Raw genomic sequence first — 24758 nt, 5'->3', positions numbered from 1 at the left:
ACATTTTCTTTCTTCTGCATTTCAGCAAGACAACATGTTATTCAGGATTTGAAGAATATTTCGCACTAATGCTCATGAGAAGGCACTCAACTAAAACAGCAGACTGTACCAAGATATTACTTAAAATGGCATATGTCCCTTCTTCTGTCCCCAACTTTGGGCGAAAATTTCACTTTTCGCTGAGCAGCCCTATCTACATCTCCCAATGCAGTGACAGATTTTCTAGAAAGGTGTAGATGCTGCAGAACTCAACTCGCAGTTGCTTTGGAGCAGAGGCACAAAAGAGAATTATTAGCAGAGAATTCAGAAGCTGATATTAGAGACTCAGGCATTGCAGGGGAAGAGTCTGGCATCCAGCAAGCAGAATATGTGGAAGCCTGAACACTAAGCGGAAAGCTGCCAGGGCAGCCTACTGAAAATGCAGGCAAAATGGGAAAAGGAGAGACATGAGCAAAAAGCCACCCACATCTCTGATGAGAACTCTGACCACTGGGCAGAAAATCACACGTGTAACATCGTGCATGCATTGAGCATGTCCTTGGGATCAAACCTCAGTGGCAGAGTGGGGAATACGAGGCTGCAACTCCTCCAGGCCTAATGCTGAGCAACGCAGCACTGTCAATCTAAGGCAGCTCTACATGCATCCTTAGGCAGAAGCAGGTGAAGAGGTTAAAGCTGTACCACCAAGGCAACATCTTGTAGGAAATTTTGGAAGCGCTCAAACATTGCTGGATTTTGGACAAACAGGTGCCTGGAGGCAAACCAACCTCACGCAGGAGGATAAGAGAAAGGACAACACTGATTTTGAGCTGCTACACTCATGCAGAGCCATAATGAAATACTAGTGCTGCAGTATAAGCAGCTTTGCAGGGTGACATCGCCCCCAGCAGCCAGGCACAGTCCTACCATGGCAGAGCTACAACTCTTCTGGAACAAGGAATGACACAGGTAGCTTAAGTATCTATATGCTACACTCAATGTGTCATGTAGAGATGTCTCACCAGCTTCCCCTTGTGAACATCACCAAGCAATCTATGTTCATTCTATGTGCACCTACATAAATATACACACACACATATATATATAAACAATCTATGCTACATACACCTATTTGGTAGATCTGCCCAGAAGACACTGAAAGCAAGCAAACTGTAAGAGCAGATCCTTGTCCTTTGTTGGTAACTACTACCAGCCATTTATCTGTTCTGCTTCTAGAGACATTCGTTTCTGTATGCTGGTTCTGACTGCTAGTAATTACTACTTCTATTCAAAAAAGAAAAGGTGATTATACTTGAATAAGAAAGCACTCATTTCAGCTGGCACAGAAGATTTCAGATTCTTCAAGGTCCACTGCTTTTTGTTGACTTTCAAAGCAGTAAGCTAAACCATGTGTAATAAAAACAGCTGACTCTCTGTTATTTGTTTGGCTGTGTCAATCAAGGGAGCCTGCCAAATGCATTTCACCCATATATTTTGTCTCAGCATAAGCTAGAAATAAGGTTTTCATCATGTACGTATAAAAACTGTGCCATATCACCTCTGACTGGAGAGAATCCCCCACAAAGCAAAGCGGAATATAAAATGAAGTCTCTTCCAAAATGAGTCGCACTGGAATTTGCCCGACGCCAAGAAGATGGTGTTTCTTCTTCATTTCCTTTACTAGCCAAAGATTGACTCCCAGCAAACACAGTTCCTTCACTGGACAGCTTCCTCTTGACTAGAATGATATATCTGAGCACTGAGAATTCTTCACCATAGCACAGCATACACTACCTGCCTTCTATAAATATTGTCCTCACTGCTCTGCAAAAGTCCTGTGAGGCAGGAAGTTAATAATCACCCTTGTTTTATAGCTGAAAAACTTAGCGTACAAAGAAGTGATAGCTTCAATCCAACAAGGCAGACAAGAGTAATTGAAACATGAATATTTATAATAATAAGATTTTATATGATTCTAAGTGGCTTCCTTAGAGCCAAAAGCAAATCTGAGCTCTAGCCTTTGCTCAATATCACCCCCTGCATCCCTAACCAAACTACTTTACATCAGTGTAGACATAGTTATGTCATGGTTGTGCAAGGGACATTAAATGGCTAGCCCAGCAAACCTGGTGGTAGGGACTAACAGAGATACTTAAAATGAACAAAAGAGAAATGAAGTGTAGAGACCATTACTTTATAGAAAATCTTTCAAACTAGATCTTCTCCATTCTGTAGCATAGGAAACACAATGAATTTCAGAAAAAATGTTCTTTAAAATGTATGCAGTAGGTATAAAAGAGTGACATTTATTCTGGAAAAGATTTGAAAACATTTTGTTTAATACATGGGCTTCATGACTGATAATTCAATCAAGTTTCATGCAATTTAGAAACTTATTGTTACATGTGTTGATTTCACATGAATTAACACACAGGGCTCTCTGAATAGTTTAAAACCTCATGTCTATATTTCACTACAATATCAAATGGCCAGAATTTCACATTCAGGAAAAAAAAAAAAAATCAAAAGTATTAGTGAAAATCGTGTGCATGGAAAAGTCAGAAAAACAGAAAAAGAACAGATCGCAAAGAAATGCTTAATGGGCAAGAACAAATAGATCTGTCACACAATAATATTTTCAATATTATTGAAAAAAACTTTTGCCAAACCCCTTTAATTCTTGTTGGAAACTGTCCCAATTAAACTTGAGTAGACTGACTCATTCAAAGCTAATGGATACATCCACTTACCTGCTCTGTCTCAACGAAGTTAGACACATGTCCATCATCATTGACCCCTCGAGTGTGAAACCGGGCACCAGCCCGCTCACAACTAATGCGAGAGATGAGGCAAGCTTTCGCCTTCTTGTGGGAAGCATAAACAGTGCGAATGTCCACTACACCACAGATCACTTTGAGCAACCAGTCAGAGCAGTTCACCTGGTAGTGTTTGAAAGGCACGTGCAACAGCTGATTCCTGGAAAGTTCAACATAGAGACACGTTACTGAATAAAATAAGACAGGCATGGGTCCCACCCCACAACAATCATTAATGTGAGTAGTTAGCATTTTGTGACCCCTTTTCTGTTGTATCTTTATCCCAAACCAGGAAGTATCGGGAAGAAATCCTTGTGAACTACTACAGTGAACAGAACATGGCAAATGTTAACAGCACAGCTATCACCAAGATGCTGTCTTTATATCTTGTACCTGTCTTATAAACTCAGATGCATATGTCACCTATTTCAGCTCCAGAAATAAATTTATCTTTAGTAATCTTTTTTCATAAATTACAGTGCTGTCAAGCTAATTACTTTTTGAACAGTACTGCCTGGACCTCAGTATACACTACAGGGTGAAGAGTCATTTTAAAACTCATCAGGATTTTCAGGAAAATTTTTCCAAGCAGGAACTAGACCCATAAGTCAATGGAGATAAGTGTCTGTTTTAACCTTCAAATTATTTTAAGATCAACAACCAAGAAACCTGTCCTGCTTGGTTAACAGTGACCCTAGTCTCTTTTATTATGATAGTCTCCTAATTTCATTTTTCAAAATGTGCCTTTGGTAACAGATAAGGGTCAAGAAAATCCCTTTTATGATCATTTGTTGCTCAATAGCAGATCTGTACAAGACTTATTACATCTAGCAAAACCCTTGACGAATTGTTCGTCTAGAGTAAAACATTTCTCTGAAAAATATGTAAGTCATTCTTACATTTTTCAACTAAATATGTAACTGAAAAAGCAGCTCTAAAACAATTTTTGATATCTCTTCCGCCTCCTCTCCTAGCTGTACTCACAGAAGAAGTCCTCACTCAGACAAATTCCAGTAGAATTTTGTTGTTGTTGCAGTTTATTTAACAGGCAGTTTGTCTTGCTTATAACTAAGGCCATGTGATGCTTTTAATCATGTAACTATTTATCCCATTGCTTACTTTTCTCAAGAATCTATTGTTTGGTCTGAAATCTCCCATATCACATAACTGCCTAAAGATAAGTGTTCTTTGGAACACCTTTTTGCCCTAAATGTGATGGTGTTGCCATTCATCCCTGTTCTACAACACATAGGAGAATGGAACCTCTTCAAGGGCTACTCCTAGATTAGCCAGAAGCAGCAAAGAAGAAAAGTTCAAATACTTATCTTCTAAGAAGAAAAGTTTCACATGACAGTACAGGTACAAAGAGTTGCCTTAAAGGTTGTTTCTTTATTAGGATTTTGCCACCTTAGGAGTTCCACCACTGGAACACAGCTCATTTGTGCCATGTGTCTAACTTGACATGCTTGGAGAGCTTTTTGTGAGGGATGCATAATTAGCACAGCTGAAATAAAGTTTTCTATATCTCTCTCCTGAGTTAAATGAAAACACTGGATCTTATCAGCCAAAATCACATCATAGCTAAAAAGATTATTTAGCCTGAATGAACTGCTCTCTCACATTTATTTATCATCCATTATGAACTATTTTCTTATTTAATATTCACCTACTCCAGCAGCACACCCACATTTAACTTTGCCAGTTATATTCCACCTACATCACATAACCCTCATTTATTTCCAGTACATTTGTGCTTCCTGACTATCTTTTTGTTTGAAAAGAAAAAAATGAGGGTATAAGAATTCAAGAATTCTGACAGAACCTGTAAAGCAAACAAACTGAATTACATCAGAAGTGAATCCACCTAAGGAAGACAAAACCCAGCATCTATGTGTTTTTCTTTCCACTCAATCAATACTTATCACAACAAGAAATAATTTTTATTTGCTTTATAAGCACAAGAAAATAAGATACAGGGCAGAATATCACAAGAGTTTCCTTCTGTGCAACACACATTTACATTGATCTGCGAACATATTAATATTGATGTTTTCAACATAAAAGCTAGGGCACATTATTGAAATATTAAACTACAAGCTTTAAACAGATACACTTTTAAGAAACAGAAGATACTTCAACATATATTATGGGATTTATGAGGTTTAAGTGCAGGTTTCTATTAGATAACTTTTAAAGCAAATTATTAAAAAGAACTGCAGGGGAAACTATTCATGACATGTAGAGACATGTTCCTGTAGTGTGAGCAATACATCTGTTTGCTTCTTAAAAACACAAAATGTCCAGTTATTAGAATTTAATTTCACTATCAGATTAATTTTAATTAAATAGAACTGATTTGTTTGACCCAGGTTTACTATGAATTCACGAAGGCCTCGTGGCCTGTAAAATGACATGACACTCAAATGAAGGAGGGGCACCTGAAATGCATGTGTTCACTTCCCTGTGAGTACGTTTGACCAATAAGATACAAGTGGGGATGAGAGAAGACATTGGTATAACATGCAGTACTAACCAGAAGAACGAGTTACCGGATTCATAGTGGTTATCACCCTGCTTCTGAGCCCGCACAGTCAGGTCAAAGTTTGAGCCTGCATTAGGCCAGGAGAAATAGAACATCCCAGAGTTCAGTATTTTCTTCAAGGCAGTAACACGCTCCTCTTCCTTGGTTTCTTCCTGGAGAGGACAGAAATCTGTTGCAGTAATTTTGTAAACTTCAGCATCCAGGATTTTTCCCACTGATGTACAGCCTGTCACCAGGACCAGAAAGTGCAGCCGAACGTTACCTAGAAGATGACAGACAGTTACAAAAGGGTTACAGGCAGACACAAGCTAAGCGACTTCGCATGGGTCCTGTCATATGCAATGCTGACAGGGCTCCAGCAGAGGCCACTATCTTTGCTTCAGAAGAAAACAAATACAAACCACAAGCACGCAGCCTATGCTCTTTTACATTTCTAAGTTCCCTTTGACTGCAGGCAAGTGAGTGCAATTGCATAATATTCCACAATACTTATACATTCCCTTTCCTTGCTGCATTAGAATGGGTTTTTTCCCACTTACTTTATGAAGTGCAATGAACTTGGTGTTGGGACAGTACTCAGAAATGAAATTTCACCCCCCTAGAGAACACACAGTTTTCATCGGATATGATTGAAGGGAAAGGTAGAAGACTGGTCATTTATGAGATTAAGTGTATACCTCACAATGAATTTTTCAACTGACTTCTGAACTTCAAAGATTCAGATTTCTTATTGGCTTCTGATGAAGCTGGGTGTGCTCAGCCATTCACAAAGTTTCATTGTTACCAATTCTTGAGATTTTGCTTTTTATGTCATAATAGAGTGTACATGAATAGATGACAACCTCAGTTATCACTAAAAAGAAAATTCTAGCTCTCATGGCTGTGAAGTAAAGAGTGAAATCATGAAGCAGCTGAATTTCAGAGCCCCAAAATTTTGAAGCCTGAGAACACCACTGTAGTCACATCTCTCATATACAGCTGGATTTTAACTTCTGCTCCTTCTCTCTGAAATGATAAAGTGATTAAGAAAGAGTAGAACAATTGTTCTGAAAACACTGGATTTGCTAGGAAGAAACTGTTTGATTCATTTAAATGGGCCTCTAATGGAGACAATTCACTCCAGTTAGTAAGAAAAGGTGGAAGTGAGCCAAGATTTATTGCTCTAGCACAGCAGAAACAACAGCTGACCTGCCAAGAGCAAGCTAATTAGCTAAGGTCACAGTGACAACCTAGGACAGTAAGGTTTCAGACAGCAAAAGGGAACACTTCGTAGGGTCACTCTTCAACCATCCATGGTCACCCACTGTCCAAAAAGGCAGATCAGCTCTCACACAGCTACATTTTTTTCTCAAGCACCAGCAGGGAAGTCCTTGCTTCCAGATCGCAGGTTGGCTACAGAAAGTTGAATGAGGGGTGGTTTGTGTCAGGGCCAGAATATTTGCGTGGGCATGTGGGACTGGAATGGCAGGACAAGGTGGGAGATTAGATCTTATTCATTCTGTTCTGCTAACTCCAGTTTTGCATAAAGGCCGGCGTAGGTGGTATTTACTAAAAAGCTCTGTTCATCACATTTCTTTCTGTAACAAGGGTATGCTCTTTCTTGAGTGTTTTTAAGAAATATGTCTTCTGTACTTTTCTAGATGACATCATAGTGGAGGGTTAGAAATACATAAAACTTAAGTTTACTCCTCCTTTGCACATGCGTCTGCCTAATTATAAAGGAGAAAGAGTAGGAAATATATTAGTTATCACCATGGTTGTTCATACCTGACTAAATACTGTCTTGCCGCCTCCAGAAGGGGTTAGGAGGAGTTAGCTGTCTCTCGGGACAGCTAATAGCTTCTGTGACTTCCCTGAAACCATGCAAAACTGATCAGCTCAAAGTAAACTTCACTCATAAGAGCTTGGAAACACTACTAATAAGCCTTAGTATGAGTCAGCTTCAAGGACAGAAAACCAGTAGTGACAGACTGGGAGAGCCATCTCGCTGGGACGCTGAGACAAAGAAAACAAGCACTGTCATTGGCTTCAGTGACCTTAAACTTTCCTAGAGGGTTCAGAGGAGATCAAACGATAAAAGTCAACATTAAAACAGCCAAGAAGAACAAAATCTTAATAATAGTGGGCTTTTTATCTGTGGCTCGTAAACCAGCAGAAAATAATTGGATCTAAACAAAGCAATCATTTAGTTTAAGAAGGCAACAAGTAGGAATAAACCATGACAGAAAAGCAAATCAAAACTACATAGTTTTGCCAGTCCAGCATCTCTACTGCCCCAAATCACTAACTAATGAGCTCAAAAATGGTAATCACAGCTAAGAAGCTATTGTATTGTTCTTGAAGCATCAGGAGACTGACAGCTTTCCAAAGCCGTAATGCTGTTTCCTGCCACTGTGCAGTAACCACATATGAGAGAGTTGGGGTTGTTCAGCCTGGAGAAAAGATGGCTCTGAGGAGACCTCATTGCAACCTTTCCATATATAAAAGGGGCTTATAAGGAAGATAGACACTTTTTACCAGGGCTTGTAGTGACAAGACAAGGGGTAATGTTTTTAAACTGAAAGACAGCAGATTTAAATTGGATATAAGGAAGAAATTTTTTACAATGAGGGTGGTGAGGCACTGGAACAGGTTGCCCAAAGAAGTTGTGGATGCCCCGTCCCTGGAAGCATTCGGGGCCAGGTTGGACGGGGCTTTGAGCAACCTGGTATAGTGGAAGGTGTCCATGGCAGGGAGGTTGGACTAGATGTTCTTTAAAGGTCCCTACTGACCTAAGCCACTCTATGATTCTATATACACAGAATGAGTCTCTTTACAGCATGCCAAATTATGGAGCAGCCTTCCTCCTTTGTGTACTTTTCATGATGCCTTTGAACACAGGCAGGCTGGCAAACGAGTTCACACTTACAGGCCAGAAAATTAGAGAAAAAAGAAAGTAGAGATGAATAGATTTAAGCTATGATAAAGCTAGCCTGCTTTGTCAGTTAGACTGCTCGGTGAGCTGAGGTGGTCTTCAGATCAACTCTCATCTCTCTGATTTGCTTAAATAACTCAGGATATGCTACAAAACAGCCAGAATGCAGAAACTGTACAACACCACGGTCCCAGCTTAACACCAATCTCTCTGACTCTATGCCCTGGGAAAAAGCCCCAAGCCCCATCCCCTGATACCCCTTTCATCCCAGGTAGTATTTGGACAGTGTTCCTGAGAATCAGCTCCTGGCTGTCACTGCACTGGCTGGGGGAGGAAGATCCTTGCCCAATGTGCATGCTGCTCTTGGCACAGGGACCAAGCCAAGCACGATATCCTACTGACATCGCTCAGGCCTGTGCCCTGCCCCATTTTTATTCACAGCACAGATGCAGCTGTAGGGTCCTGAGCAGAGGTAGGACTCCCATCAGCTTTTCACCCTTTTAGAACCTCACACAGCAAAATTAACGCTACCTAAACATTACTCTGCTATTCATCTTTTCAACATGTCTCCACTGAGGTCTACGAAATTACCCACCACTAAGCTATACAGAGTGAAACAAAGCTTCCCCATCCTCCCTTCTTTGCCAGCAACATGGGTTTATGTCTGCGAATCTCTTCATTCAATCTCAAACATTTTTTTCCTCACACTTCAACAGAATCACAGAATGGTTGGGGTTGGAACGGACCTCTGAAGATCAGCTAGTCCAACCCACCTGCTAAAGCAGGTTCGCACAGAGCAGATGTAGGAATGCGTCCAGGCGGGTCTTGAATGTCTCCAGAGGAGACTCCACAACCTCTGTGGGCAGTCTGTTCCAGTGCTCTGGCACCCTCAACCCAAGCTGTCAATGTTTTTAAATATATCGAGAACTACATTGGAAGCATTTGTGATGGAAATTATATCTGCGCTACCTCCACTCATGCTTTCACTCGGGCATTGTGTCAGACTGAAAATGCTATTCCAAGGAATAACAAAAAAGCACTATACAACCAAATAGTACCTAATATGGCAGAAATCTAACATTACCGGACACAGGAAGAATGCTTCTGCTTATTTTCCAGTCACTGAAAGTACGATTATTATTATGGATACATTAAAGCAAAAAATCAGTCCATTTACTTCTAAATTTAAACTTTAAAATGTCAATGTGGTTTCTTTTCTGGTATGTAAGTGTCAACAAACCATACTCTTTCCTGTCGAAAATAGCTACTTAACATGAAAAAGCTGTATCCACCACAACCCTACCTAAATGCACTTAAATTTAAGGGAAGAAATTGCTTCAACTTCTATCAGGATGGATGCTGCTACTGGAGCAAGTAATGTTTATAAAAAGCAAAACTAAAATCAATTTTCTCCATTTCTAATAATTGCAGATAATAAGTTATTTGGTAATTATTCATTCATTGCAAGGAAAATAACACTTTTAGCTGACAAGAATTTACTGAGAAATTCTTTTAGTTCCTAAACAATTCATTTTTATTATCCAGTAAATCTCACACAAGAATGCAAGAAGTTGCATTCCTGGATTCCTGATTTAGTACACCACCGCCCCCAAAAAAACAAACCACCACCACAAATCTTTCTACCAACACAATTAAGAATTTCTGAAGGTAGGTGGATTTATGAGGCCATGGCACAAGAAAGTGAGGATTTTTAAAATTAAATCGGTTTTGCCGAGCAAAAATTGTGAAAATATCACAACTTTAATGAAAGAAATCAAATTATTCCAATCTAAACCATTCTACAATTCCATGCTGAAGATGTCCCTGCTCATTGCAGGGGGGGTTGAGCTAGATGACCTTTGAAGGTCCTTTCCAACCCAAACTATTCTGTGATTCTAAATTGAAACACCCAGACATTCCTTAAAGCTAGAAGGTATTTCCCCTTAAACTAGTCAAGACTATTCTATTAATCCCTGCAGCCTTAATTTTTCAAAACTGCAGCTCACTACCATTTCCAATTCTGTAATTATATTAAAAATACTGCTCCTTTTAAGTTTCCAGTGAAACTGTTTTAACACAAATATCACTTGAAGTACCAGATTAACACCAATCACAACAAAAATATACAAGATAGTCCAGTCAAATACACCAGGCAGCATCATCAGAAAACATATTATGGGTTTACAATCTTCAGAAGGAGCTAAACAGTATCAAGGTATTTATGTTTCTTTTGTCCAGAACACCGGCAGCAACATGGAAAAAAAATACTAAAGTCATGAAGTGAGCAGTCACCACTTAAGTGTAGCTCGAATAAGTCAGGAAGTTGAGTTTTTAAACGCTGGCAGCGCATCCTTAAGATTAAAGGCAGAATTAATGCTAAATCAATTCCCTAATGTCAGTGGCCCTGTCAGTACTACCAGTGCAGCCAGTGTATGAAGGCTCCCGGCTCCCAGGAGCATATTTGGAGTAGGAGACAGGCCAAACTCCAGTCTTATTTCTTGAAACAGGAGCCCAACAATTCTTATTAAAAAAGTAACTAATGGAAGTATACTGGGTGCAAAATTTATGGTAATTTTCCCCTGATTTCATGTGCATTATGGTAGCAAAAAGCATGTTATATTCAATTGACAGCTCCAAAGTGTATGAATAATGAGACCAGCGCTAAGGCAAATGAAAACCAACCTAAAAAAAAAAAAAAATTGAAAACTTTTACAAGTAGTTTAATGTGCTTTCCTGCTTCATATTAGCCTTTCTAAACTTTACACATAAGATTATGTGATTTAGGAACAAAAGAACTACATTTGACAATCATATCTGTGGAAATGTCCCTCATTTCCTTAAGATGCAATCTGGAGTGTTTTAAAGAAAACTCTGAAATAATTTTAGAGCAAGAAGTGAAGTGTTCCTTACTGGTCACACTTTCTACAGCAACATATCTGTGAGAAAGGAAGAACCACCTACAGTACTAAAGAAAAAAAAATTCAAATCTTTTGGACCAAACTTTGACCTCAGACAGACAGGTAGAAGTGTTTGTTAAATGTGACCGAGATCATTATTTTGCCCCATGACTGCTATAAATCACCACAACCGCCTGTAAAGAACACTCTCGAGGAAACATAAGAAATGTTTTGCTCACAGCAACATGTGCTGAATGCCCATTGATCAGGTCGCACAAGAGGGCAGAGGATGAAGAATATCTGGCATAGAAACAAGACAAAAATAACTTGCATCCATTTTTTCCAAAAACTCTTGTGAAATCAACTGCCTTAATCCAAGTTGAACAGGAAATGCAGTTCTGGTACGTCACAGCCTACAATAATAAGCTGCAGTTTCTGTATTTAACCTGTGTACATGACTCAAGGCAATTGTTTCCCCTGCAGTTTAGGGCATGACTTCAGAGTTGCCTATTATGAGCTGCAGCGAAAAGGAGGCAACACTCAGTTCTTTTGTTCTTCTTAACCATAAATATTTCACTCGAGACTGCCTTTTCTTTTTAAAAATTAATTTGCTCCAGTTTTTGTCCAACACAGTCATGCTATTTTCTTATGCTCCCTCAGCCTGTTCCATCTCCACCCCACACATATCTCCACTTCACTTGACAGTCCACTGAAAAACTATTTGCAAGGTATTTTTGCCTCTCATCTGCCTTCAAAAATAGCAACAGAATACAGCAGAGGAGCTGATTCCAAGCAAATATCTGAAAATCTCTTAGGAAATCTATAGCAGAATTATGAAAATAACCAAGATTTTCCAAACTACAGTTTTAGTCTCAAAGATACTCCTTCTCCCTCTTCTAAATAGAATTACACATTAGGAAAACATTCAAAAGGAATAGAAAACAGGTACTCAGTTGTCCTTTTTGCCTCTGAAACTACTTCTTTTCAACTACACGTACTATGTGCAAGAGCAAGAGTATACAAATAATCAAACAAATCCCCAAATACAGCAGCTGTATTAAAATAAACAACCTATGTGATGATGGTGACAAAAATACTACCTAATATACAGACTCCTTCCTAACATCATAGTGTTTAAACCAAAAGCTGCAAAGCCAGCTCTTTTAACACTTTGCTTAAGATGTATTTACCACTGCTAGATCTTCTTTGGCAGCAAAATCTTGGCTGAGATACAGCGCAGAAACACTGTACAATTCATTCTGCTGCCATCCATCTTATAAAAGAAAGCAGAAGAACTTTGTGAGTCATGTTAACAGACATAAGTACATAGAAGTGAGTGTTATTACTGGTGGGAAACATTAACTTTGTGAGTCAGATTCACATATTTCATCTACTTTCTTGTGAAAAGCACGCTCTGCTTTGGCAGGCATACAATGTGATTTATTTGGATTCCTAAGTAGTGATATTTAGAGATTAATTAAAGTGCTCAGAGACATCTTTCATGTCTTGAAAATAAGTCTCCCCTTCTGCTCTGCAAATATACTCTTTTAATATCCCAGTGGAATGTACTTTCTCAAATATTTTCAGTTAATTTAGTACTTATGGTCTGCAGGTTTCCAGTAGGAAGAAAAAATACTGATACTCCTGAACAAAGTCTGCGTGATCACTCAGGAAGAGCTGGCCAATTATGCCCTTGTTTGCAGGTGCTAGAATACATTATGTAGAAAAGAAAAAAGTTACATTGCATTCCTTTCTAGTGTTAATTTTTTCTGTAAGCAATAGCTAAAGGGATAGAAGTTACTTATGTGTAGAGATGGAAGATCTAACCAAGACTGTGAAAAAAATGGGCTCTCTCTTGAATGGTGAGGTGGCATGCAATGATCTTTGCTTTTTTAAATATGTTCAGCAGCAGAAAATGTTTGTTTACTTTTGCTTACCATTACAGCATGACCCTCCTGACTTTTTACTCACTCACAAATAGAAGTTTGCCTCCAGTAGTTAACTTTTTTAATCCAATTACCAATAAATTTTTTAACAGTCCCTTCCAAAAGAAGTCCTGTATCAGGACATGTAATTTAATGTTAGAACAAGACAGAGTTGCAATGACAGAGATCAAAGAGGAAAAAACCTCACACTTGAAGGGCACTGAAGTTAAGCAGGTATTGTTCAAATAAAAGGATGGACAGGGGAAACACAGAAATAAAAGGAGAAAAGAGAACTAATACAATTGAGTATATTTCATACCCCATTTGAAATCATTTGCCTTTTAATATGAAGGCTAAAACCAGATATATTTAGTTTCTGTGACATACAAGAAACTACCTTCATCTGTAGCTTGAAGAGCCTAAATTCAACACCTACATTCCTTTATTATTACAACAGGATTCATTACACTCCTATGAAGAAAAACAGGTACAACTGCCAAGAAAAACAAGCCCTCCATTTTTCATTACATTGACAAATTGATACTAATCTCCATAGAAATTAACTAATTAACTCCACAAGAAACAAAACAAAAAAGGCCACATTCATTTAAAAAGACTGGATGGATCTACAGTTTTAAATCATGACACAGAAATATTTCAGATTGCAGTCACAACTTCAGGTCAATCTCAAGTCATATTACTCAAGCCATAAAATGGATAGTGAGCTAAAAAAACGCATCCTTAAATCTACTGGTCTAAACACAACAGTGCTCACACCACCACTTCCTGTGGCAGATTCCTTGACCAAGCATCTTATTTAATGGAAAACAGTCATGCCTCCAAGACAAAATTGAGGCTCACTGTAAGAAGACTATGGGAAAAAGGCACATAGTGCTTTTTGTTTCAACGCATCCTTTTCATCAGTGAATTTGAAGTCTGTGGGGTAAGGTACTATTACCTTCAAATCAATTACTACAGTTGTCTTCCTAAAATATGTTATTCCCATTAACATTCCTGTAGGCAGTATAACAGCAAGTCCTTTGCTAAATCAAGATTCCCAAACCATACAGAAATTTATAGCAAAGACAATAAATACTCCGTAGTATACGAGATGAAGTCTGCTTCTGCAAATCCTAATCCACGCAAGTTACTGAATTAAAAGCAACTGGGCGTTATAGTATGGAATGGGAATCTGTAGTACTGCAGTCTCAGATGACCATGATTACTCAGTATTTAAACATGATTCCTGCCTTGGACAAATGTGGTAAGGGAAAAAAAATGGCAATTATCGTCAGGCAGCTTAGAATGTTAGACAAAACAAAAGTGAGAAAATATCCAAAATTCTTAGACTATCATTTAGTGATATGCTTTTTGGCACGACATAGAAAAAGAAATAGATCTTTTCCAGACTGTACATAACAAGGTTCAATTAGCTTCCACAAGTTAAGGAATTAGGCAACTTCAGCCACTTGTTCTTGTCATTTGGCATTGTCTGGCCATTTTATAATCTCAGTCATACAGATGATCACTTACCACATTTAAGCTGAAGCTCTCCTAAGCAGCCATAAGCATCCAGGAGTTTTTCATATTGTCCTTTAATTGCATCCTTTTCTTCTGGAGCTGAAAAACAAACGGCAGCAAACCTTAGTTTTCCAGTCTTTATCAAATTTTCAGATTGCTACAACCTCCACCAATGCTTCCCCGTTGATTTTGCTCAGTAAACAAAACTACAGTAAAAGGTAGGGTTGAAATGCCATAAGAACACAGTGATTAAAAAGTGATGGGACAGAAATGCAAAGCCCCTCCATATAACACCCTAGAAGAAGGAAGGGGACTAACTACCCTTCCAAACAACATGATCATTAGTGATGTTCTTGTTCTACAGAACAGATGCCACATCAGACTCAGAATAAGTAAAGTAATATACAGGCACATGTAAACTTTACACCCTTCTAAAACAACAAAAATAATAATTTGTCTGGCCACAAGCTAAAATATGTCTCTTTTCCTAATGTGCAAAAAGAGGTGGTTTCTGTTTGCAGATTCTCATAGTCTAATTTCAGACGGGATCAGAATTTTTTTGTGCAAGATAACATAATTTGATGTAGACACAACATCAGATGTTGATTTCAAGAGAAATTAAACTTATATTTTAGTGAAGTAAGAATTAGCTGTTTAAAAATAAATAAATGGTCAGATGCTAATGTAAGATTTGTGTATTTCTGCAACAACAGACTTCAATAGGCGCAAACTGAACATTTAGATATTAAACCAGAACATGGCCCAAACTTGTCACTGGTTACTTTAAAGTAAAACCAAAGTACTTCCTGAATGAGCAAGTCTGTGTTTTGTACAGAGTTCCTAATGAGGAGTAAAGTTAGACTCATGAATGAGGAAAACAGGCTGTGACTCTCTAATGTCCATTTACTTCTCAAACCACAGATAAACATAAAAAGGAAACCGGAACTGCTTGTAATGGATGATAGAACGGGAGAGGAAGGAGGGAGAGGAAGGAGGGAGAGGAAGGAGGGAGAGGAAGGAGGGAGAGGAAGGAGGGAGAGGAAGGAGGGAGAGGAAGGAGGGAGAGGAAGGAGGGAGAGGAAGGAGGGAGAGGAAGGAGGGAGAGGAAGGAGGGAGAGGAAGGAGGGAGAGGAAGGAGGGAGAGGAAGGAGGGAGAGGAAGGAGGGAGAGGAAGGAGGGAGAGGAAGGAGGGAGAGGAAGGAGGGAGAGGAAGGAGGGAGAGGAAGGAGGGAGAGGAAGGAGGGAGAGGAAGGAGGGAGAGGAAGGAGGGAGAGGAAGGAGGGAGAGGAAGGAGGGAGAGGAAGGAGGGAGAGGAAGGAGGGAGAGGAAGGAGGGAGAGGAAGGAGGGAGAGGAAGGAGGGAGAGGAAGGAGGGAGAGGAAGGAGGGAGAGGAAGGAGGGAGAGGAAGGAGGGAGAGGAAGGAGGGAGAGGAAGGAGGGAGAGGAAGGAGGGAGAGGAAGGAGGGAGAGGAAGGAGGGAGAGGAAGGAGGGAGAGGAAGGAGGGAGAGGAAGGAGGGAGAGGAAGGAGGGAGAGGAAGGAGGGAGAGGAAGGAGGGAGAGGAAGGAGGGAGAGGAAGGAGGGAGAGGAAGGAGGGAGAGGAAGGAGGGAGAGGAAGGAGGGAGAGGAAGGAGGGAGAGGAAGGAGGGAGAGGAAGGAGGGAGAGGAAGGAGGGAGAGGAAGGAGGGAGAGGAAGGAGGGAGAGGAAGGAGGGAGAGGAAGGAGGGAGAGGAAGGAGGGAGAGGAAGGAGGGAGAGGAAGGAGGGAGAGGAAGGAGGGAGAGGAAGGAGGGAGAGGAAGGAGGGAGAGGAAGGAGGGAGAGGAAGGAGGGAGAGGAAGGAGGGAGAGGAAGGAGGGAGAGGAAGGAGGGAGAGGAAGGAGGGAGAGGAAGGAGGGAGAGGAAGGAGGGAGAGGAAGGAAGAGACTTCTCTTCATAAATCTCAGGAGGCACATAGCTCAGTGAGAAGCATGGAAAATAAATAAGTATATCTTATATTGCTGACATTCTGAAGTGAAAGAAAAGACATTTCCACTTCCACAATTCTCATGGAGTCCTTAGTAGAGGCAATACCCGAAGGAAATTAAAACACATTTGTCTCAATTTCTGCATCCATGACAAGTAAAGAGGACTTGTTAACTTTTTCCTAATTTTATGTTTTACATCAGACTTTCACAACTTACCTATTTTGCTTTCTTACAAACACTGAGTGAATTACAGTAACTAGTAAAACATTAATACTAATAAAACATTGATAACAATTTTTTTTTAAGACTCACTCTCAGGCTTTCCTTATGTATAATAATAAAAAAAGGTTAAAAAGTGATGTTATGCTTTCTACTGCACTTTCACTAGAAAAAAGCAGCAACAACATACTGATTTTTATTAAATGTGTTATTTGCTTTAAAAGCTTATCTTCATTGTCTTTAAAATAAAAAAGAAAAATCATAAACAAAATTCTTGTACCAAAAATTCCACTTCTAGAAAGCAAGAGCGAACACCACAAATAAGAAGAGATTCAGGTCTCAAACTGATGCAGGAGCTTGCAAACTTGCAGGCTAGGGACAACCTGAAAGCATTCAAGAGACATCTTGAAAGCACAGTAATACTCTTCAAAATAGAGTTACAGCTTAGAAAGCTGGCTGTTAAAGTGTCTGGTAAGAGCATGATCGAAAATAATGGGATTTATTTCGTGAAATAAGCAACACATAACTCATGCTGCTAATGGCAAGAAGCACCTGACACTGGCACGCACAGAAGCCACCAGAGCTTCCCAGGTCAAGCCAGCAGCACCACATCCACATCAGCTCCAGGCACAAGACTTTTCCAAACACATAACTAGATGTGTTTTGCAAGTATTGGTACAGAAATACCCTGTGCTTCTGGGCAGGTCATTGGACAGGACATTTGCCTCCACAGCAGCATCGATCATGGCACCCGCACCAGCAGAGCTGCCTGGAAGGGAGAAGCTCTGAGCACAAAGGTCCTGAAGGACTCAGGCCTGCGTGGCCACTCTTTTGGCTGGCTAACAACTTGCCAATTACTCCTACCACATGGCAGATTCTGTTGTTCGTTCTAGGTTTCATTTTGCTTCCTGAAGCAATTTAGACTCAGAAACCAAAAAAGCAACAAAGTGATCTTTCCTTGACCTCTCCATACCCTGTACAGCACACTCTAAGACTTCATCTTTGGACAGTCCGAGAGGGAAGGATTGAGATACATACATACATGCATACACGCACACATGCAGACATACACAGTTAATGCACAATACTGCTACAGAAGTTGATGAAACTCATGAAAAAGTTTTCTACTTAGAGAAAAAGTTCAGTTTGCTAATATATAGTGCATTTGTTTACTACTTAATAATAGCTATAGGCACTAAAGTACACACAGGAATTACCAAACTCCACTAAAGCTTTCCATTAATGTTTTTAGTAATCTTTCCTTCCACTAAGCATATAATTGCGTATCTGCCCATCTGCAATAGTTGCCACAACTGTGTTGTGTTCGTAACAGCTTTAGAGACCTGCACAGTGTCTGCATTCCTCAAGCACTTTTCTCAATATCAACTATGTAAAAGCCCCTGATGTAAATTATATACAAGGCTGGCATGTTGCCTCAAAATCTTAACCCTTGCAAAACAAGAGGCACACAACAATTCAATGAAACTAACTTACAATAAACTCAACTAAAAGTCATCTTCTTCCATGTGTAAAATATTTCAAAACCAAAGAAAAACACCACAAAAAGACCTATAACTACATATACCACATGGCCTATCCAAGTGTGACTTCCTGCCTGTAAAAGCTGCAAATTCGATTTAACGGCAAGCGGGAACTGGCCAGACATCGGCAGTTTCCTTTATTCAGTCCTTCCTTGGGACTGATCCCCCAGACTTCAACAGGAACCAAAACATTGCTCAAACAAATGGTTCCAGGCAAGGTCAGTGACCAGAGGGAGGGGGCAGAAAGGCACTGTAGTTCCAAGTCCAACACTGAAGAGCGCTTAAGAAAAGAGTCTGGGACCAGGTTACAGATTCTGGCTCTCCCCTCCTTCTTAAGCCTGATTCTGGAAACATTTAAGCACCTGCTTAGGTAGGTACCGCTATACATGTGTATTCTGAGGCATTTCTAAGTCCTTTTAGGAACACAGGTATGATGTGATGGAGTCTCAGTAGGTTGTTTCCTTTATTTGTGTTGTTCAGGTGTGTGTTTTCCCCAGAAAGAACAAATCTATAATCAAACAGAAATTTCATACACAAGAAAAGCCAAACATGTGAGAAAAAAAAATATATATAAACACTACCACCAGCATCTTACCTAGAAAAATGTCCAATGTCTGATATTATAGGAGTTTAGATGATTAAATTGCCTCTAAATTCTGCTTTCTGACATCCTCAGAGAGGCCTAAACCACTTTGTTGTATTTTCATTTACTTTCATTATCTTTCATCACTAAAATCTTCCTGTTCACATTCAATCTGAGCTACACAGACATTACACAAGTCATACTGTATTCCGAAATACCATATAGGTCAAGCAATACAGAGTTGGGAAGACCTCTGTGGTCAGAGTTACAGTTAAGAGAGTCTGGAAATTCAAAATATTATTTTCTAGAAATTGGTATTTCTGGCTGAAAACACAAACAACAAATCAAGAATGTGGCATTTTGGAGAGATCAGTTCCCTGGCTTCCTGTATTAGATTGAAAACATTTTTTTCCTAGGGAGGGACTATGTTTTCATTGCTGCATGTGTATATGTGAATATTTTTATTCACAACTAAAGAAGAATGGACTCATAAAACCACCAGGATTCTACTGGCCATCACTGTGGTCCACAGGCAGTCATGAAAATAAAAGATAAAAGAGAAGTCCCTAACTCATTTCTCTGGAGCTTGACTATTATCTTTATGTGGTTACTGTCATATATTACATATACTAACACAGAAATTTTTAGTCACTACAGACACAAAGCACCAAGAAGAATTTACACTTCACAACCACTAACAGTTTCCTAGCATAGATAACGACTCTTGTAATGTACACTCTACATTTACACCAATCCACCTTTCTTCTTCCGTGCACTTGATTTCCATTTCAACAACAGAGGAGGAACTGTAACACAGACCTCTTCCTGTAACCTAGAGCACTGAATTTCAGCCCAAGAAATGATAGTTTGCAAGTGACTTTTGCCAGTGTAACCAAGAAAAGCAAGGCTTCTGCTACGTAGATTACTTCCACTACAAGTTTTGTAGGGAACCACAAATGGAAAAACTTTGATCACCACTAAACTACAGAAAACTTCACAAAAATTTGTAATTGGATTATTTATTTTCTTTAAATTTAAGCAGGAAGATTTACAAATACAGATAGAGTAAGGAGATTAGCTATATAAATATCGTAGCATAAGAGTAAAAATGAGTCATGCTGTAGGGCTCGTTGTTTTGGATAGCGTATAGTGCTTAGAAATACATACACAATACATTTAAAGAAGTATTGGTGTTTGATTTCCATACCCCACTCAGTGGCATATTTATCCACTTAAATACAAAACTAAAGCTAACTGTAAACAGTGCGTGTACCTACAGGACAGAAACTGCATTTTGTACCAAAAAAAAAAAGAAGGTAACGTAACTAAATAATTGCCACTTCCTGGTTTTGCATCCCGCCCCTTGCAAGGCTGTCCCTGGTTTCACTCAGCCACATCAGAGAACAACACACGTACCTGGGGCTGCAGCTGCCGAAGCTCCTCTGCAGTGTACACACCCCTTAGTTCTAGATAAGTTTGTCTCTATTGTCACTAGTAAAGACTTACTGCCCAGATCTGCGGGTGAAATTCTGGAGGAAAAACTTCAGCCGTATTTGCAACAACATGCATTGAATCAGCTTTGCATTTCAGTATTTTCAAAAGCCCATGGTCATTTGGGATCCACTGTAACAGTTGTTGTAACATCCTTTAATAAAAGTAATTGCAGAATCAAAGTGCTTACAAAAAAAAAAAAAAAAAAGAAAAAATTCTGTGCAGCCTTTGGGTCTGCCCTTGCAAAAACATATTTTTATGCTGAATTTCAATAGCAGACCACTCCTGTTGACATTATGTCACTGAGATTACCTACTATAAGGAAGTTTAAATAACTGCATTTTCAGCACTGTAGCCTCAGCGTAGTTCAGTGACTGACTTGACAGCAGTTGAGAACTGCTTTGTGCAGTTCACTTCATCTATAAACCACTAAAAACTGTAATATGTTAAAAGTAGGAACGGCATTTGTATCTACACTCTTTTTTGCACAAGCAAAAACTCCTAAATCAATGACAATTTTTCTCTACCCTTCACAACTCTGAGTTTCTTCCATAAAATCTAATTATTGATGTTCTAGTTCAGAGCATTCCTGGAAGAATTGTTCCAGGCTGTCACCCATCCTTCTGAAGCTTCAGGGTTGCCAGTGGCAAAAAAAGCCTCTTGCAGAATGTGCTGTTAAATTCAAAAGAGCGAGTTTTACCCTCCACTCTACACTGACATCATGAGAAAAGAAAGAAAAACTCCCATCTTCAAAAATACTATGTAATTTATGACAGAACAGAAAACTGTTCTGTTGATATTATGTCACTATGCAGATTAACTTAAGATGTTTGGGGTTACGTAGCTACATTTCCCACTGTGATTTCTGATTCCTTGATTTTTTCCAAAAGTTTCGTAAGTTAGGCTTCCATTACAGCCTGAGCGTTCTCATTTTATAAACTGCTCACATTCCAGACAATTAGAGATCTCCATAATACTTTCCCAATACCAATATCAAATGTGTCAATTTTTTTCAAGTTAAAAGTATTAGATCTCTATATGCCATAAGGAAATTCTGAAATACAACCAATTTACAACTACAATTGTCATAATGGTCTTTATAATGTATGGAGACAGGGAAAAGTATAAAGTCAACCATTCACAAGGCAGTATCAAATTTTTGGTTTACATATTTGAAAGCGTTTGTTTCAGTTATGAATTTGCCAGAGGTTTATGGCCTGTATGGACACCACACTTAAACAAGTGTGTGTTTTTTTAGACTTGTTTTTTGTAACGCCATTTCTTCTAGATGGATTCTCACTCCCTTATGCCATTTGAACTAGGTTAAATTCAACAGTTAAGTTTCTTCCAGTACAAAAGTATTACAGAAGTAACTGAATTTTTTTAAAAATTGAGATGCCATGCCTGATCAAGGGCAAAGAGACACGTGGTAATTATGGAAAAAGAATAACAAGCAACAACTAAAATTTGTTCTCTGGCCTTCATTGTCCATCCATGATTATTCCTCTCCATGGTTCTATTGGCACAAGGCTGCTATTGCAAAACTGCACAACGTGTTGTACAACTTAAGTGCTGCAGGTATACAGATCTGCTTTTGTTTAGTGTAGAAGTTTGCATAAGGCACAGTTGCATAATTCCTCCTCACCACAGGCATGCAATTTTTTAAAAACTTTGTTTTAGAAACGGAAAATTAGACAGAGAAGCCAAAATTAACACAATCCTAGGGCTAGTATACATGAAACCACACATATAGAAAACATTAACCTCACGCTGAAGAGCTTTAAGGTTAGTGACAACCTAAACACCAGTCAAACAAATCAGAATTAATGTTGTTTCTGTTGCCACCCTGGCTGCAGAGCTTGTTCTTCACAACTTTTGTAAATTCACCATCACAATACCTATTGCTGGTTTTGCCTCCTTTTCTGGTCCCTTTTTGCATAAACGGAAGAAACAAACTAAACAGGCCCAACTGGATAAACAAGCTTTTTCCTAGGAACCAACCCAGGTGGGAAAAGATAAATAAAATTAAATAAAATTACAAAGTTAATAACATGGAGTGGGCTGGATGCCAACGCGTGCATGATTACAGTTATCTCAAGAGGCGACATTGGACTTTCAAAAGGCGACATTGGAGTTCCAAAAGATATGACAAACAGGCTTTTACATGCACTATACAGATTGCTACTTCAAAATTCTTCCAACACATATTTTAAGATAGACTATATAAATTCTCTAATCATTTTTAGGTATAGTAATTCAAATGGGGATAGCAACACCGAGGGAGAAAAATCTACTCTAAGTTGATAATTGCCTTCATTAGTGAGACCTTTCCAACTCCTGGTCATACAATTGGCTTGGAGTCAGCTAGATGAAAACTGGTCTCTCTATTTTATTCATGCACATTTGCTTTAGGCAGTGGAACTGCTTTAGATTTGTATCAGAATAATGAAACACAGACCAAAACCCACTGATATCAATGAAAAGCTTTCATGTAAACAGGCTTTTGAATCTGGGAAAGTGAGTAAAATGTTGCTCAGTACTACCAGACTTTTCACTTTGTCAGTTCATTGAAAATTGACACAAAAAAATAGAAAAATGTAACACATTCACATCCACTATTACCAATTAATTTAACAAGAAACTGAACCCCTAAAGTATTACATAATATAAAATTCCAATAAAATTGTGTTTTTTTAAAAGACACAATAACCACATTACAGTGTGGCAATAACAGATCTATATCACAAGTCAAAATTTTTTCCATTACTGGAACTGTTCTCATGATAATAATCTGCCACCTGATGACCTTTTTGGCTTTCTTCATTCATAAAGTCCCTAACACCTAAAAATTAAGCATTTTAGTGTGGATATCTTGCCACTGTACATCATGGAAGATTCATCTCAGAGGGCCCGATTCTGGGCTGACATTGTGATTGACACCGTACAAAACACAACATACATCAAATTCTTACTACGAAGATTTGACAGTTCAAGCCTTCCGCTTTTCTTTTGAGCTGCTTGAATACGGACTCCAACAACACGGCAAACAGCGGCACGATTGCAGGAACAGGTTAGCATGATAATTATTATTCGCCATGCCGAGACCCCGTGGCCACCAGCCAAGCAGGTGGCTGTTGCCGCTCCTTCCACCTGGGCCCTTGGTGAGCAGGCTAAAGGCAACCAGAGTAGAAAACGGGCCGGTCGGACACGGCTCGGGCCTGGGCTCACACAGGGAGGAGATGCTGGGCAACCCTCCGAGCACGGCAGGGCACCGGGGGTCAACAAGTGGGCAGGCCTGCAGGGCCACGCTGGAGGCCGAGGTTTGAAATGAGGTAAGCGCGTTCCCTATGGTCAGTGCCCCACGGGGCCCAGGTCTGTGATTTGCCCTTCCCCTCTCCCTGCCACAGGGGAAAGTGCCCCAAACCTCCCGGGCACCAGCCGCTGCCCCCGCACCTCGGCACCCCTCCGCCAGCCCCACACGAGTCCCGCACGCACCACAGAGGCACCCGCCACGCACCCGCGCCACCTCCCCACACGCACCGCGCGGGAAGCCGCCCGGCGCGGGGCACTTACTGAGCGCCGCCACGGTGCCGGCCTCCAGCAACAGGCAGTCCTGCCGGGTGCGCGCCTCCAGCAGGGCGCTCGGCCCCGGCTCCTGCTTCCAGAGCAGCCGCAGCGCTTTGCTGAGAGCCATGGGAGCCGCCGGTCGCAGGGAGGAGAGAGCGGGAGTTGCCGGCGAATGGGGGTTGCGACCCCCTGCGCGGGTGGCCAAGGAGCTTCCGGGGGGCCGCCAGCAGCCCTGCGCCCCCACCGGGGCTCGTCCGAGCGCGGGGTCCCCGCTCCAAGCAGCCCGCTTCTCTCCGGCGCCGAGAACGCCCAGGGAGGCGGGCAAGGAGGACGGACGTGTCCCCTTCCCGGGAGCCGGTCACCTCAGCGGGCCTGCAAGTGCCGGTGAGAGGAGCGGAGAGTCTGCGGCTGCCGCTCCTCCGCGTCCCCCGCGGTCCCGCAGCGCGGCAGCTGCTGCCTCCCCCTGGGGAGTCCCCGGGAGCGACCTCCCCTCTGCTCCCCGCTTTTCCCTTCCCACCCACGGCCCCTTGTAAACTTTCCAGTTAACTTTGTCCCTCCGGCTCCCCGGCTGCGGCTCCTCCTACGAGACAGGTACAATGCGCCGCCGGGGCGTCGCCACCCGCCCTGCCCGCGGGGGAGGGGAGGAGCTGCGGCCGAGACCGCCCGCAGCGGACACGCCGCGCCGCTGCCCCGAGGGGACCAGAAATCGCCGCTCCCCACCCCCGTCGGCGGCGCGTCCGGGCCGAGGCGAAGCTCGCCGTCGAGTCCCCGGCAGCGCGGCGGGCCTGCCAACGGAGCTC

General features: G+C 40.8%; 1 protein-coding gene across 2 annotated transcripts in view; it reads right to left on the bottom strand.

Moving 5' to 3' along the window:
* Window positions 1-24758, bottom strand: part of SYNJ2 (synaptojanin 2) — a 72066-nt gene extending 47308 nt beyond the window's left edge. The window contains exons 1-4 of one of the 2 annotated variants that reach the window (XM_082049803.1): window positions 23965-24758; window positions 14607-14693; window positions 5329-5599; window positions 2730-2955 (exon numbers count right to left, since the gene is read on the bottom strand). In XM_082049803.1, the coding sequence (XP_081905929.1) occupies window positions 2730-2955; window positions 5329-5599; window positions 14607-14693; window positions 23965-24085 (705 nt within the window). In that variant the 5' untranslated portion in view covers window positions 24086-24758. The remainder of the gene's footprint in view (window positions 1-2729; window positions 2956-5328; window positions 5600-14606; window positions 14694-23964) is intronic. The other variant, XM_082049804.1, reaches the window with a different exon arrangement.

This window comes from Streptopelia decaocto (genome assembly GCF_964273445.1).
Source record: "Streptopelia decaocto genome assembly, chromosome: 3".
Taxonomy (NCBI): Eukaryota; Metazoa; Chordata; class Aves; order Columbiformes; family Columbidae; genus Streptopelia; species Streptopelia decaocto.
This window is presented reverse-complemented; position numbering and strand designations above follow the sequence as displayed.